At 41.4% G+C, this 15,691-nt stretch overlaps 1 protein-coding gene across 1 annotated transcript; it reads left to right on the top strand.

Annotated features, from left to right (window-relative positions):
- The first annotated feature begins 334 nt into the window (after nucleotides 1–334).
- On the top strand, nucleotides 335–4,610 carry LOC143184110 (uncharacterized). Its single transcript, XM_076386107.1, has 5 exons — nucleotides 335–576; nucleotides 1,834–1,957; nucleotides 2,038–2,188; nucleotides 2,777–2,993; nucleotides 4,484–4,610. Exons 1-5 carry the CDS (start codon nucleotides 335–337, stop codon nucleotides 4,608–4,610), a joined length of 861 nt encoding a protein of 286 aa, XP_076242222.1.
- The last annotated feature ends 11,081 nt before the right edge of the window (nucleotides 4,611–15,691 follow it).

Genomic DNA, 15,691 nt, shown 5'->3' with positions numbered 1-15,691 from the left:
TAGAACCACGTACCATCTTTCCACTAACTTCGCCCAATTACCCATAAGTGCCTCTTTCAGTGCGATCACGATTGATGCACCAAAGACGACATTGGTCAACAGTGTTTTTTGTAAGCAACCATGACCCAAGATCGTAGAACGAGTTAGGTCGTGGGCAGAGTCCTCACCAAAGCTTCTGACAGATATAAAAGGGGCGTATCGGTGCGTAACTGTCCAGCAGTGTGTCAAGAACGTGTGTGTTCGGTCGCGGCGATCTCGTCGAGGACTCGATCTCGCGTAACGAGTTACGTTTCGATCGTCAGAGTGCCGATCCCACTTCAACAGCCTATAAAAGATGTCTCAGAAGAGTCAAGACGGCAGTGCCACGTGCGAGAACGCAATGTCTACGTCGAAAAGTAGCTCGTTGCTGCAACTGGCCCAGGAGGGCCGACGCGTGTCTGCCGATTGGCAGGATCAGGACACCGACTCTGAGATCAGTGAGACCGATTTCATAACGAAAGGCGCCTTTCTGCTGACACCTAGTCACGAGCTTAGCATCGAGAAGGCGGCTACTATCTGTGAGAAGATGAACTTCCGGTAAGAAGGCGCGTTTAAGTTTAAGAGAATTTTGTGAGTTTCAGTTTTTTAGTAGATATCCTTGAGTTCGAGATTTCTTGATTGTGGCACTCTGGACATTTTTTAATTTTAGTTTTAGAGGTTTGGTTGCTTACGGAGAGAGTATTTTAGAGGGTCTTAGATTTTTTTGAATTCGAGTTTGAAGTTTGGAGATTCTGTACTTCAAGATTTGTGGTAGGACTTGAATTTCGAGGGTTCCCTTTTATTAGATTTAAGTTTCTAGAACTGTAGTATCTTGAACTCGAATTTCTTAGACTGGTTTCTTGGGCAAACTTCTCTATGTCTGACTACAAGTGTCTGAAACTACTGTGTTTTAAATTCTAAGGTAGTGGATCACTGTTTCTTGGGTTTAAGTTACTCCACCTCGAATTTCTTGGTTTCGAATTACCCAGTCTCGAATTTCCAGGGTTCGAACTTCTCGGGTTCTCGGAATTGAGTCTCTTGGGTTTCGTTTTTCAAGACATCCATAAATATGACAAATTTTATTTTTTAGAATTCTATACTCCTCGGTATGTCGCAGGCTCTCCAAGTAGCTCGAGTTCCGTTAATCTCAATAAAACAGGACGTATTAATTATGGAGTAACTTGGTGGCTAAACGCCGACTACTAAACAAGTAAACGCGTGAAATGGAAATACAGAAACTCCAATATTGGACCGGTGCATCTAGTTCAAAACTCGCCAACTATTTCGACGTAACATCCTACACAGTGCTAACGATAATTGAAACAAATTGGTCACCACGCGAAGGACAACATTGAAACAAATGTTTGATCAGTACTGTTAGTAGTCGCACTTTAGACCTTCTCCCGGAAGTATTGTTCCAAACTATTATATTGCCCGATATCACAATTGCGTTATTTTTTTCACGAAACTAACATTTTGAATCAACTTTTAATCAAACCACACTAAAACGATAAACTCACAATTCTTCTCGCTGCAGTGTAAACAGAAAACTATCAATCACCAACACTTCTAGTATCATAAGCAATATTCAAACTACATTTCACAGTCATAAGAATGAAATAAAATTTCTTCTCTTCCACTAACTAAAACGTGTCAAACAAAAAAGACTTTCGGTTTTGTTACAAGAATCGATAAAAACCAGCAAATCCTTTGCAAACACGGAATCCTCTCATGATAACGCGATACAGGAAGCAAAACAGCAGAGCAGAGGCACACGGGGTGTAGATAAAACATCGTTTTCGCTTTGCATTACAGCGGCGCGTTCTCCCTGACGAAAACGGCCACCGGTATACTCTTCAAGTTCAGCAACATCGACGATTTTCAGGCGGTCTACAAAAAGGGCTTCCACAAAGTCACCGGGGCACGCTTCTACAAGAAGGTACTTATCTCTCGGTACACAAAGGACCCTCCCTCTCTTCAAACGGCCCTAAATACGACGTTTGGTATTCATGAACGTAGGTCGCCATACCCTGCAGACCCGCAAAGACATTCACGGTCTACGTTTTGGACGTACCTGAAGAATTACCCGAAGAGGATATTAGGCACGCTCTCTACAAGTACCGGTCCATAGTCGAGGTTACACGGCTGCCTCTCCACACAGGCACTGTTCGTAAGTATTCCGCGCGGAATCACGATAGACCTCGTGATAAGAGAACGTCGCGTTTGCGAATTTTTTGGGAACCCCGGGAGCTCTCACACGACCTTCAAAGGTGTAGTTGGTAGGTGTTAGTTAGCTGCACAGGGTGCTCCAAAAAATATTAACGCTTAGAGTTGGATTATACTTAATAAAAATATGGGATCACGGTCTAGTAAAAGTGTTAACATTATTGGCTAGATAATCCAATAATTAATTTAGAAAAAGACTAGAATTGTTATTTTCTGTTAGACTTCTTTTTAAATCTGCTCAGATTGAAAAAGTATCTGCATTAAAATAAAAAGTATTTCACCAATCCCTGTAAATTTCTTTCCAATTCGAATCGGGTCATAACAATTGGCAGCGTTCGATAAACGTTAGTGGAAATGTTTCTAAAAGCGAATTTCTCGCGGTGCAACGAAATGGTGCGTTATGTCGCGACTAATTCCGCAAATTCCAGCAGTCGGTAACTCAATTGGCCGCCGATCGAATTAATTTCCCCTCTTTTCTCCCTCGTTTCCCGGTAATTGCGCCCGGTGACCCGGTGTCTGCTTTGTGAACTAGTGAAAGCGATCAACGACAAGCTGAAAAGCGACGCTCACAACCAGAACGAGCCCGCGACGATTTACACGGGGCCCCCTGTTATAAGGGTCACCCTGGCCAGCGTGGAGGAGACCTCGATGCTGCTCAGCCGTGGTCTGGATTTTTATGGGGCCACATATTTCCCCACCGAAACGCCCCACACGGCCGCTCAACCCCTCGGCAAATACAAAAACAACAGGTGGGAAATGAACATCCTCGCATATGCTTGGGAAACCCTCACCGCGAGACCCATCGACCGCCCATCAAAATCAATTTCAATTTATCAGGGGCGACCATTCCTCCCTTCTCTCTCGCTGCCTGCCTCGCTTTCTTCTGCATTTGTGTTTCTTACTAATGGCTCAAATTTGCAGAATTTCGTCATTTCATTCATGTATTTCATGCACCTCATTTTCATGCATGCATTAAGTGCGTGATAATAAAATGAAATAGTAGAATATATTGTATTATTAATTCTTACCTTCTGGCACTGTCTCTGCATACATTTTTCACTCTGTTCAGTAGAGCTATCCACCTGCTTCCATCTGAAAAATATAAAATACAGAGAATTAGTTTAGAAAGAAAATATCAGATATGAACAAAATAATATATTTATATTACCCACTAGAAAAACAGTATTCTACAATATTCATTTTATTTTTCATACTAATCTTCAGTCTTTAATAACCAGGCTATTTTATGTCTAAATCATCTCTAACAAACTCCAATTCCTCGACAACGAAATATGCACCAATGGTCCATCAACTTTTCGTTCGATCAAAGATCGAACCCCGTAATGTGAATCCAATACAAATCGGTCGTTATTTTCACCGGTTTATAAATATTGTCTGTTTATCTAGCAGACGGAGGACCATTAGCTCGCTGGAAAATCGGTAGACGTATCGTCTAGCAAAACTGTTTGGCATTTATGAATCATAAAGGCGCGCTTTGGTCGTTCGATTGTGAGGCGCAAATTGGAAACGCCGGAAATGCCGACCGATCGAATTTGCGGTCGTTCTGTGAAAAGCAACGAAATACTGCCATGTATATCGTTGATGAAAGCGGACACAACCGTCCGAATGATCCTCGCAGAAATTCGGCTTTCACGATCGGACGACTGGTTTACGTCGGAATTATGCGAACGATATTCCACAGGGACGAGATTTTCAGTAGATACGCGTGATTACATATTATCGCGGAATAATTTTCATGACGTGCTGCGCACCGTAAATTAATGAAACGGGTTTGCAACGCTTCTGAACGGAGCTTGAGCCAAGTCTGCAGTCTCGTTTCTGCATAGATTATATTTAGAAGAATGTTGCAGGAATTTGAATTATTATTTCTATGATCGAATAACTGGATGGTACGTAGGTAAATCTTTAGCAGAGTTAGGAGAGTTGGTAAAGTTAGCAGAGTTAGTAGAGTTCGAATCATACATAGTTGTGTCTTGAAATTAGTTTACAAGTTGGGACTCTGGATGCACGAATTTAAAGCTAATGGAACATATAGTATTATACGTAATATAATAAAGAGTATTAACTCTAAATAATACCATTAAAATGTACTTTGATTTTGCAACAATGAACTCTGTTCTAAAGCAAATCAAACCGACTTGCAAGAAGAGCTCTCCGTGGTAGCTAACAAAAATGGCGATGCAAAAAGTCAATTTTTCAACGCTGACCATCGTTCCAGGTGGCTCGAGCTCGCGGCCATAGGTGCTGGACAAAGAGTACGAGATCTACTTCCGGTGTTCGACAACGCGGGTTTCAGCAAATTGTCACCTCCGGCCAGTCGGCTGATAAAGCCGCAGAAAAACTGACACGATCCTCAATTTCTTTCACTCGCGAGATTCCATGGGTTCCCGACGTCTGACGACGATAGTTCGAACTCCATCGAACTCCGTCGCGGAGGTATCAAGGGGCGATTCAGGAGGATCAGAGATAAGTTCGAGACGAGCAGGAAATCCTGCCCCCGTAGTAACAAAACCATTTAGGGGTAACGCTGCGTTAATTCGACGACCGTATACGGTTGTTAAACTAAGTTGGTAACACGCCAGGTAGAACGATCTCGTCTAGAAACTTTTTAATAAAAAAGAACGACGATTCTACTCGCCGTTTTCGCAAAGGGAAATTTGATTTCCGTTTGGGGGACATGCTGCGCGTTAATTTCGTAGAACTAACAGTAAGGTCTTTAATGAATTTTAGACATGCAAGCTTGAGACCTTTTTGTTTTATTGTGGAATTTTGTGTGTTTTTTTGGGAGAGGTTTCAGGAGGATATTATGTACTAAATAATGTAGTTAATGCTTAGTTTGAGATTTGTACCACGTTCTTTTTATATGTATAATGCATATAAGTATTGAGTAATAAATCAGAGAAAATAATTTATTGAGATAGTTCTATCTGGCTTTTTATTTCGTTCTCAAGAAAATGTTCCTATTTTCTTCCCTAGCTGCAATGATAAGTCGCCGTTCCTATTCAAGCTTTGCGTCATAAATTATTCTTTAATAAATATAAATCGTTCTATTGTAGAATTTTCATTAAGTATGTATTACAAAGGTAAGTAAAAAAAAATGTTTACAAGGTGGGATGCTAGTTTTTTTCATTGGCATGAATTTTTTAATATTAAAAATGCTTCTATTTATATTTACGCGAATCTCTATTTAAGGTTATATTAATATTTAATACTTTAATAACAAAAATATACGTCGTACTTTTTTAACGCTGTATTCGCAAGAAAAATGAATAAATATTAAAATTTGAAAGGCAAAGAAGAACTTGTGAAGTAATTAAACCTTATCCCTTCTCTCCTCATCTAGCAGCTGCAAATTTATATAGGATGAAGTACATAATCTCACAGTAAAAATTCGACCTTAGCAAATTCAAATTTTTTAAACCATTTAACCCTTCTACTAAATAACGCCCACATATGAAGAAAAGTTATTCGAAATGATTCTAAAAAAAATAATAACTCAAGCGATTGAACATTTATTGCTGCTAATGGTCATTCAAAAAGAGAAAATGAAGAACAGAGAAGGTAAAGTAACAGAAGAGACAGAGAAGAGAAAAGAATCGGACGGAGGAGCGAAAACGTGAAGAAAATAACGATCCACGGAAACGAAGAACGGGCAGCAAAGCAACTTGACGGGTCGCAATAACGATAAATGTAAAGTTTGCGTACGCATCGTTAGTACCATTGCCAGGCCCGCAATAATCGTTGCTGCCAGGCTACGACGTCGCCCGGGGCTTACTAACTACTAATTGTTACCAACTTAGCGAAACGAAGAATCCTCGGGGCGCACAGGTTTCCCTGTTTTCCTGCCCCTTGGCGGGTTACTTTTCCAGATTAAAGAAATTTTGTGTTTAACACTCTGCTCTCGAGACGAAGCGCCTCGCGTTCACTATTCCGCTGAGCCGACGTGTTGCAGAAAAACGCCGAGGACGATAATTACCAGCGCAGGTTCTGTGTTGGATCGAGGCTTCTGATTATATTCTAGTCCTCGACTTTTTTTATCTGTGACTTGAGAGGCTCGAAACAGGAACGACCCTTATCGATATTTATCTTCTTTCAAGAGAGGAGAAAATACTTCATCATTTTTACTTTTTATTGAAGTACATCAGAAATTTTTCATTACACTGTAAACCTAATTACTGAATAGTAGAGTGTGTTCTTACAAGAAGATTTGTAAATTTGATAAGGGTTGTTCTTGTACGAGTTTCTCAATTGGATCCTCTAACTGAGTTGGTAGGTATTATTCGTCGAATTTAGTGCCCTTGAATATTCGTACACTTAATCAATTATTCATGGTACATCGTATGGAATATTGAGACATCATGTGGAGAGCGGGGCGTGTTGAAAGTTAAATTTAGGGCACTTGACTTAATATCTTGACCAACGTAGAAATTCGAATTATTTCCCGTAATATATCCAGCATATAATATACCCACCTTGCTTCAGCAATTACATAGTGATGCTAAATTTCGAATTTAATCAGGCTGCGTTTAACTAGATTACAATCGTGTAATCTATATATTAGCCTATGGCAAATAAATGCTTCGATTTCACTCACTTTGAAGTCCGTGTTTCGTTACCGTGAAATTAATTACAATAAATTTGTGCTGGAAGAGTACTTCTACAATTGCATCGCTTCCCCCGAAAACAGGCGGTGGAATTGCGAAAACAGAGGGAAAGCCCCTAAGGGAGAATCAGTTTTAATACTTTGAAGTGTTCAGCATAATGCCGCAAACGCGAGACTAACGTAAAATTATGTAACGCACAGAATCGCGTAGAATTCCCGTTTGAACTTCTCTCTTCTGAGTTCATTACTTAAACCAGCAGTTAAGTAATTATTATTACATCGTCTGCACGTGGCTCTATTAAAAGTTATCAGTCTGACAGGCTTTGCAAAGGAACCTACACTTTCTGGTAAATTCAATCTACTTCTTGTTCAACTTCGAAATAAGTAGTGTAACACAATGCTCTCGAAGATTTTACATTTACGTGACGTTTCAAGTGGCACCTTAAATGGTCCTATTGAGTTTAAGTAATTCACTCCAAGTGAAATACTTTCTTGGTGTATACAGTCTAATTTTGAGTCCATAGATTGAATTCAGAAATTTAACGAGAGATTGAGGTATCTGAAAATGAAAAATTTTAAATAATTTAAAAATTTAAAAATTTAAAAATTTGAATATTTGAATATTTGAAAATTTTTAAATTTGTAGTGGTAAGATGAGAAAAAATCAATTCAGAATGTATATTTGAGTTTCGAGATTCTCCTTCTTCTACAAGCCACGTTGAAATCGGAATGAGTTAAGCTTTAATCACTTGTCGCGTAATAACTTTGTCGGAACGAAGGCACAATTACGGTGTCCAGTGGATAGGGCGCGTGAGAGCCGTGGAAACTCGAGGAAAATGCTTGAGTGACAAAACTCAAGTTCGTTCACTGCTGTAGAATTATAAGATACACTCGCCATTATCGTTTACCTCCCACTTTTGCGCGTTTTTGCGACCTCCGGTCTTTATCGCTGAGCTTAGAGGGCGGAAATTAAACGTGTACGATGTCTAGAGATAGAGAAGAGCTGAGAAAGAACATCTAAAGTAGAAAAGAAAATACGAAACAGCACTTCTTGACGGAAAGAAGAAAATCAAAACCAAGAAGAACAAAAAGCAGAAGCCAAGAAGAAAAAGAAACCAAAAGCACGACAATACATAAAATCAAACACGTAAACCCTACTTTTCAAATATTTTCACATATTATATTACACTCTAGAGCACCTAAACATTTTTCAAAAATTATAGAACTCAGAGGACTACACATAAACTTCACACCCCTTCACGATTTCACCAGCCTCTTTTCTCACCACCTTTATATCCACCTCACATTCCCTCATCTAGCACAAATAAAAACCTCAAAGTCTCTCGCAAATGGTACGAAGAACAAGACGACCGCAGAGAACGCTACAAAGGTTCGCGAGTCTAAGCTCCAACCGTAGAAGATGGGCGACAGACGTAGAGCAGCAGGAAGAATGACGAAAGAGGGAATCTTATTCGAGCGATGGTCGCAAGGGGTATAAGTAATAGTCGTGGAACGCTATTACGTCCTGCTGCCAGCGGGGACTATATTACAGCGTAATACCAGAAAGGCTGGTCGCTATGGGGTGGTGAATGTCAGCCGTACAAGAGGATGAGGGAGTCGGTGTAGGACGTTTTCAGATTGTTCGACTTGCCAAACGCTTTTAACCCCGTCGTTCCTTGGCCTCGTCTCGTCACGGTGTATTTAAAGGGGAAACGCGGCGTACACCCCTTTTCATCTTCCGGTTGTCGAGTGGAAAGCGTTCAGACGGGAAGCAGACGCGAGAAGGCGGCCGCCTGGGGGATCTTTTTTCGCGGTTTAGCCACGTTTAGCATTTGATTAGCATATCAGCGGCGATGAATGCCGCGAAAATTTGTATCCTTCTTCGGGGCTGCGTGGCGTTTAGCCTCCGCAACGGTGGTTAATATGGAAATAAGGCTCCTGAAATTTCCCTGGAATTTTGATGGTAACGAGAGTTGATCTCAGCTTGCTTTGGGATTTAAAGAAGAACTATACAAGTGCCTCATTATAGTTACTATTTTTATTACGAGTATTAGATTACTAATTTTCAAATTTTCAAATTTTCGAGTTTTCAAATTTTCAAATTTTCAAATTCAAAAATTTTCAAATTTTGAATTTTCAAACTTTCAAATTTTCAAATTCCTTTAACTTTTAAAAATGTTCACGTTCCATTTTACTTTTTAACTCTAGTCGAGCACTTCTGTATTAAGTTTTTCGTGGCTCTCAAGAAGAATTTATTTCTGTTAGTGGATGTTTTCAGACAAATTGAATCAGACGAAAATTCCGATTCCCCTGAAAGTCGACGAGGTCGAATCAAGCAACTTTTATTTTCGGCTCGTTGTCTGCACTTAGTTCATTGGCAGCGTTTAACGAGCCGTGCTCTCGCACCGGTTTCAGGTCAAGAAGCCATATTTGTTAAGGTTCTCGACGTGGGCCAGGTTTATGGTACGAACGTGACTTTTTCGCTGCTTCTGGGATTAAGAATTTATATGTTTCTCGCCTTGTAAGTTTGCAATTCAGTTATTTATGAGCGGAAAACACTCTACACTTTAAGTAGAACTTGGCTCAGAAGTTCCCTTGCTTCTCAACAGCCCCTCACAATCGCGGGGGAAAGAAATCAACTATACAAATTTACTGCGCGAGCAGGAAAACTTTCGAAAGGTTCAAGAGAAGTTCTCTCGTTAGTGTGCCATAAGTGATGTGTGTCTATGTATCCAAGCCACACTTCTGCGGACACAGAATGCCCTCGAAGACCATTGACTGCCAAGAAATCCCAACTCCGCGACCAAATACCGTAGAACTGCGCTATAACTGCATTGTAACTGCACTGTAACTGCACTGTAACTGCACTGGAACCGAATCTCCATAGCGGATCGATCCGCGGAAAGATCGTCAGGCACGTTGAACCGATTAAAAATGTATGCACGGTTGCCCGTGTTAAAAGTAGCAGATACTCACTTGGAGTTCTTTAGGGCGTCGAACGAGGCGAGAGAGGCTGCCCTGTATCGGGGCAAAGGCGGAGGGCTGAAAGGACGCTTACGACAGCCTAGGTCTCGAATATTGCCAGCAAGCCCCGAAGAGCGTAACAGAGACAGAGAACGCCTGGTAAGCACCTCTGAAGGGCCATCCTCTCTGAGCTTGCGTTCCTAATCGCATCGGAGTCATCTATATTATGACGGAGACGTGCATGTAACCAGATTCATGCCACGAAAAGAATTTTCTGTCGAATCAAGGTGTCGAGAAACGGCGCGCAAAGGTATGAACCAGTTTTTTCTATTTTTTTTTCGGTGCAGATGCACTCAGGCTCTGGCGTATTTAAGTACATGTGTACTTGGGTTAGGTCTGGATATTTAATATTTTGGAATTTTTAAATATTCATCATATTACATATTTGCTAGGTAAATTCTTCTGTGGCTGACTTATGAACACTGAAACTACTTTTTCTTATCAGCTCCTTAATTTTCATTTACTTTATTCCACGATGAAGCTATTTCGTGAACTTTCAGCTCTTCACGTCTGCACACAGAAAGCTAAAGAATTGTTATGCGCGATTTAACGTGTAATAAATACGAGGGAGAAAGTTTAAAGTATTTCAATGGGGTGCGTTTTTGTTTTCGAGTTCACAGAATACTCACGTATTTCAAGCCCGCAAAGTAGAATAGCTCCTTAACCTCTTTTCTTTCTCTTTCCTCTTTTTTTCTACTACTCTCAAGAAGTGCTTTTAAAGACACGGGACGAAGAAATTCTTGGTGCGGCGGAAAATAGAATTACCGTGGGAGCGAAGTTCGAGCGGGGAAAAAATTGGAAAAGCACTAGGTAAAGCGGTTGTTCCCTTTGCTGCGTGCCTTTCTCTTTGATCATTTTTGGCTTCAACTGCTCTTCAATACTGCCACTTCAGGTGAAATCTGTTGGAATTGTTTCCCATTAACACTTCGAAACCTACTTGAAGCAATTTTATCCTCGATAATTTAATTTCCTGAAGTAGTAACTACCACACTGCAATTAATGTCTCACGTTTCAGAACAATTAAAAAGAAATTGGCATGTTTTCTCATCATTAAAAGATCATGTATCCCATCAATCCTCTAATTCCACCGCAGTTAAATTCCTCTGTGATATAAATTAATGAACATCGCCAATATCAAAATTGATCATAACGTGGGAATCTGCAAAAATTCCCAAACTTCCCAGTTATGCCAAACTGCGTTATCGCTGCAACATTGAATGCCTCCGGTCTAGGGGCAAACTTCCAAAATGCCAAAAATTTGAAACTATTTCCAGACCGAAAATATTCCTATAGTATCCACGTAGACGCGGAAACGTTCGTAGCTTTCTATTCTTCCAGTTCGCGTGTACGATACCCCACGGAACCCTTTTCCACTCTTATTGCCCTCGGCCGGCCCCATTTCCACTATCCTCTAACTTAATCCTATGCTCTTCCTGCCCATGCACACATTACTCTGCTCTTCGGAAATTACAAGCCCGAATTTCCATGGTATCGCTGATTCCCGATCTTTGAGAACGACGCAGACAATGATAACTGTTTGCCTGATAGAGGAATGATACCGTAAAAGGGTATTCCTGGAAAGGATGTCTCAACGAAGGCTATTCTGACTGATATTCAGGGAGGATTCGTGAAAATTTTGAGCCAGAAAACTATTTTGACTTAATCTAGAAATTAAGAGGAACTTTGTATAGTATTTTATTCGTAATTATAAATTTTGTTATATGTTGCACAGTGCGAAATAAATAAGGAATCCTGACAACTCAAGTGGTCCAAGTAATTACAAAGATCCAGAAGCTAAAGGTAGAAGGGGCAGAGAATAGCAAATAGATTCTCCAAGGAAATTTCTAGGAAGCAAAGGTTGTCACCAATAAACCAACATTCACGACGAAGTCGAAGTTCAAGAGCTTAGTTCGTACAGAGTTTAATTAGCAGCTTCAAAGGAGTTCTGCCGAGCAATCTATCTGCAATGTCCAATTCTGTGTTCCCTAACCACCCTTACTAAATTAATTAAATAAATGTGGGCCACCAAGGAGGCAGGTGCTCTTGACAAAGCTAAAGAGGTACACTTATAACATTCTTATACCACATTGACCTAGAAATGTACGCCAAAATATTTCTTCGAGTAATAAAAAATAATTCAGAATTAAAAGGGTTGACAACTTCCATTCTCCAAAAAGCAACAAAAAATTGCCCTCAAGAAGCACTAAAACAGTCATCATGCAAAATTCCAGCTTACCTTCGCTCAAAAACAAACCCTGGTTTCATGAATGAGTACGTCAGTCTAATTTCAGTAAGTACCTCAAGGATCCTCGCGAAGGTAGCTTCACATTCGAAGACGTAATCAGTGTCTTCACCCCGAGACTCACGTCTTCGCAACAACGCAGTCTCGCGAGGCTAAGACTCCCAGGGTAGGCCAAGAGGGTAAGAAAGAAGGCGACCAAGCCGCAGAGGAAGCGACAAAAGCGACTTAAAGAGGCCAGAGAATGAAAGAAAGCTAGCAAAAGAGGATGAATAAAAAAGGGGCGACGGTGGTACGTCAAGGGATGAATATTAAAATGTAAAGTTCCAGGGTAAATTAATTGCGTTAACGTCAGGATATTTTCGCCGCGGCTCTCAGGACACGCATCCTTCCCGTTACGATTTCCTTCCCTGTTCTCTCTGGTCCCTTTCCCTCTGGTCCACAGACGTTCTATTTTTTCCGTCGAACTAGCCTGCAGCCTGACTTCTCTCCGCCGCTCCTGAATATTCATTAATCTTGCTTTCCTCTCTCCGCTCGGATATGCACGTCTCAAGGAAAAAATAAAGAAGAAAATAAATTTTGTGGCTCCTTGCCGCCCCTCTGCGTCTAACCTGACTCCCTTTCCCTTGCACCCTCCCTGCCCCGAAGGAGAGATATCTTATGCTCCATGATTCTATCTCTGCTTAGCTCGTCGTAACGAAATTCCTGACGCGCTGATATTGCGAGGATGAAAAGTATCGGATTTGTACCTATTAGATACGTGTTCCCTTCCTTTTCGCTTTATGAGTTTATAATCATTTTTGAGCTTCATTTGCACACTTAACATGGCCTGGTTACTGTTTCTGTAACAGAGCCAGTCAAGCAAGATATCTCCATATAAGGAGATCTATCTATCTAGTTTCCAATACTAGTACAAGTGATGTGTCAATGTAACCAGTCTAACCCAGAGATCGTGACACGCATAGAAGTACCTAGAAGACAACCTTCAAGCTAGCAACTTCAAAATCGAGTGGCTCTTCAAATCCAACGATGAAGTATCCTCAACTTCAGCAACAGTACTCACAATAAACCATGTACGTTCAGAGATCAGGTTAGAAAGGGACAATTTAAAACAGCCTGAGCTTCAGACAGCGGCCAAACCAATTCGAAACCCATATTCTCATTGAACCCACGCAAACCCTTCTCTGACCTCACACGTCTACATGACTAAACTTTAAGCCACTGAACTTTCAGCGAACCTGAAAAGTGGGTCAACCATCATTAAGACGGTCAACGGAAGAGTCCAGCAAAGAGCGTCACCTTTGAACTTCCCCACCCCAGAAAGCGTCTTCTTTATCACCGAACGGAAGGGGTCGACTACGAAACAGAGGGAAGTTCGGTTGCTGCAACAGGCGGAATTAAAGGGGTGGTCTGCGCGACCGTGAGAGGGTGGCTGGCGACAGGGGTGGCCAGCAAAGGGAGGACAGAGGGAAAAGAGAGCAAGCAAGGTGGCAGGGGTCGGTACTCCAGCGGAAAAGTTTACTGAAAAATGCGAGAGATTGTTCTGGCGGCCGAGCCGCAAACATTCCGCTTCCTCCGCCCACCCTTTACCCCTTCCGCCTCGCCCCTCCTCGCCACTCCTCGCGTCCTCGCCCCGTAAAGTGCATCGACGTCTCGCGACGACGTCCGGCGTCGATGTATCGTGAAAAATTCCGATTCCTTCGGAAATAGTCCCCGCTCGGGGCGAATTCCCCCGCCATTATGGCGAGTCTCTCTCGCGTCACAATCGCGCATTGGCGAAAATTTTCTTGGTCGAAGTTATCTCGTCGGGAAAGTGGATGATGCGACGCGCGAACAGAGGGGGCGTTCAGCTGACGCGCTCAACGATTTTCCGCTGAAACCGTGGCTCCCAGCCTGCTGAGCGATGTAGTTTCGCTTGCGATTTACTTTACCGCTGTTGCCCCGCTGAGTTGTTCCTTCAGGTAAGCTAATCCTATTTTTTTTTTCGGTGACTTATCGAACTTTTAATGAAAAATGACACTCTGACATCAGGATTACGCAATGATCCAGAGATCGAAAAAGTTTTAGATGTTGAGCTGCTGTAATTTTGTGAAGAGAAATCGTATAGCAGTGAGACTGGGCTCATTTTAAAGAGCAAAGGCTTTTTTTCACTCCTGCATTGAATATTCTTGACTTTCTACCCCTAAATAAAAGCCTACATTTGATTCACAATATATTCACAATTCATACATTTTCTAAGTATTCGACACTGAGATGTCGAGTCTGAAGAAAAGGGTTAAAAGACGAGATCAGTGCGTGCTAGTTATTACATCCACACAATAGATCATGTTAATTGCCTGGTAAAGCAAGGCACGTTCCTCGTAAGTTATACTACCTGGGAGTTTGCACTGGATACGTCGCACTAATCCGCGGAAATTACGTGGAATTTATATTTCCGCGCGAGGAGAAAAAGAAAGCGAACACGCGATTCCACGTTCGTGCTTTATGAAAACATCGTCTCCCGTTTTCGCAGGAATTATGACGGGAATTTTATTCGAAGATCTTCGTGCGAGAGGGTTGGGGAACGGTGGGGGTGTGGCTTACCTGAGCCTGACATCATGGAAATTTATGTAACAATAAGCCATTTCGGCGTAATTTTATACGGAAGCGTAATTTCGGCGTGACATGGAGGAATGGTGGCTTGATTAAAAGTGTTTCAATTTAGCGTCCACGATGGATTCGTGTGAGGGGTACGTATGGGGCTAGGTTGTGCCTGCGCCCTGATGTCAAGATAGCACGATAGTCGACTAATTATTTTGGCGCGTTTCTTCTTGGTGTGTGGGTGCTGTGGCGATCGAAATATTATTTGGCAATAATATTGTATGTAAAGTATCTCAGAGGTAGTATTTCTCTGAGAAATAGTTTTTAAGCAAATATTTTGTACGAATTCTATAGCTAAAAAAGGAAGAGGTGAAACAACCCCCAAAACTGAAAATGGAAAACATATTTAACCTAGTGTTTTGATGATTTCCGGTGTTTAGTCAACATCATAGATAAATTTGTTTCCAAAACTATCTATAAAATGATTGAAAAAGGTTTATGAAGAAACTTGCGAGATTTTTAATCAAGTCGATACGACAATTCTGTTTTAATTCTTAAATTTAATTCTGAAAATATTGAAGACTTTACCCTCATAAATTTCGTCACAGGAGATTCCCGTTTCACGAATCGACGCGCGACGTCAGGTTTTTTAACGAGAAAAACCAATATGTGCCGCGACTTTTCGATGGATTAATAAAAATTTTATAAATGCGCCATCGTAATCCGCAAAAATTCCGCGAAATTTATTCGCCTTCGGTGAAACGCACACGACCTGGCCCGTGGCGAATATATTTTGTTTTTTCTCGAAATTACGAGGCAGACTTTATACCAGGACACCGCGAAGGATTTCATTACATTACGCGAATAAAAGCGCGCGCTGCGCCTCTCCTCATTTAAACAATTTACTTTAATTTTGGGGAAATTACGACAGTGGAAACTGGCCGGACCGCGACCGCCATTATAATTGCTTCGCGGCTCTA

The sequence above is a fragment of the Calliopsis andreniformis genome, chromosome 9 (assembly GCF_051401765.1).
Source record: "Calliopsis andreniformis isolate RMS-2024a chromosome 9, iyCalAndr_principal, whole genome shotgun sequence".
NCBI classification, from domain to species: domain Eukaryota; kingdom Metazoa; phylum Arthropoda; class Insecta; order Hymenoptera; family Andrenidae; genus Calliopsis; species Calliopsis andreniformis.
This window is presented reverse-complemented; position numbering and strand designations above follow the sequence as displayed.

What these genes read in the sequence shown, in the direction of transcription:
- LOC143184110 (XM_076386107.1), top strand. Translation starts at nt 335, where the DNA reads ATGTCTCAGAAGAGTCAAGACGGCAGTGCCACGTGCGAGAACGCAATG. An exon ending in GGGCACGCTTCTACAAGAAG is followed by an intron (nt 1,958 to 2,037) that starts GTACTTATCTCT and finishes TCATGAACGTAG; the next exon opens with GTCGCCATACCCTGCAGACC. An exon ending in TCTCCACACAGGCACTGTTC is followed by an intron (nt 2,189 to 2,776) that starts GTAAGTATTCCG and finishes TTTGTGAACTAG; the next exon opens with TGAAAGCGATCAACGACAAG.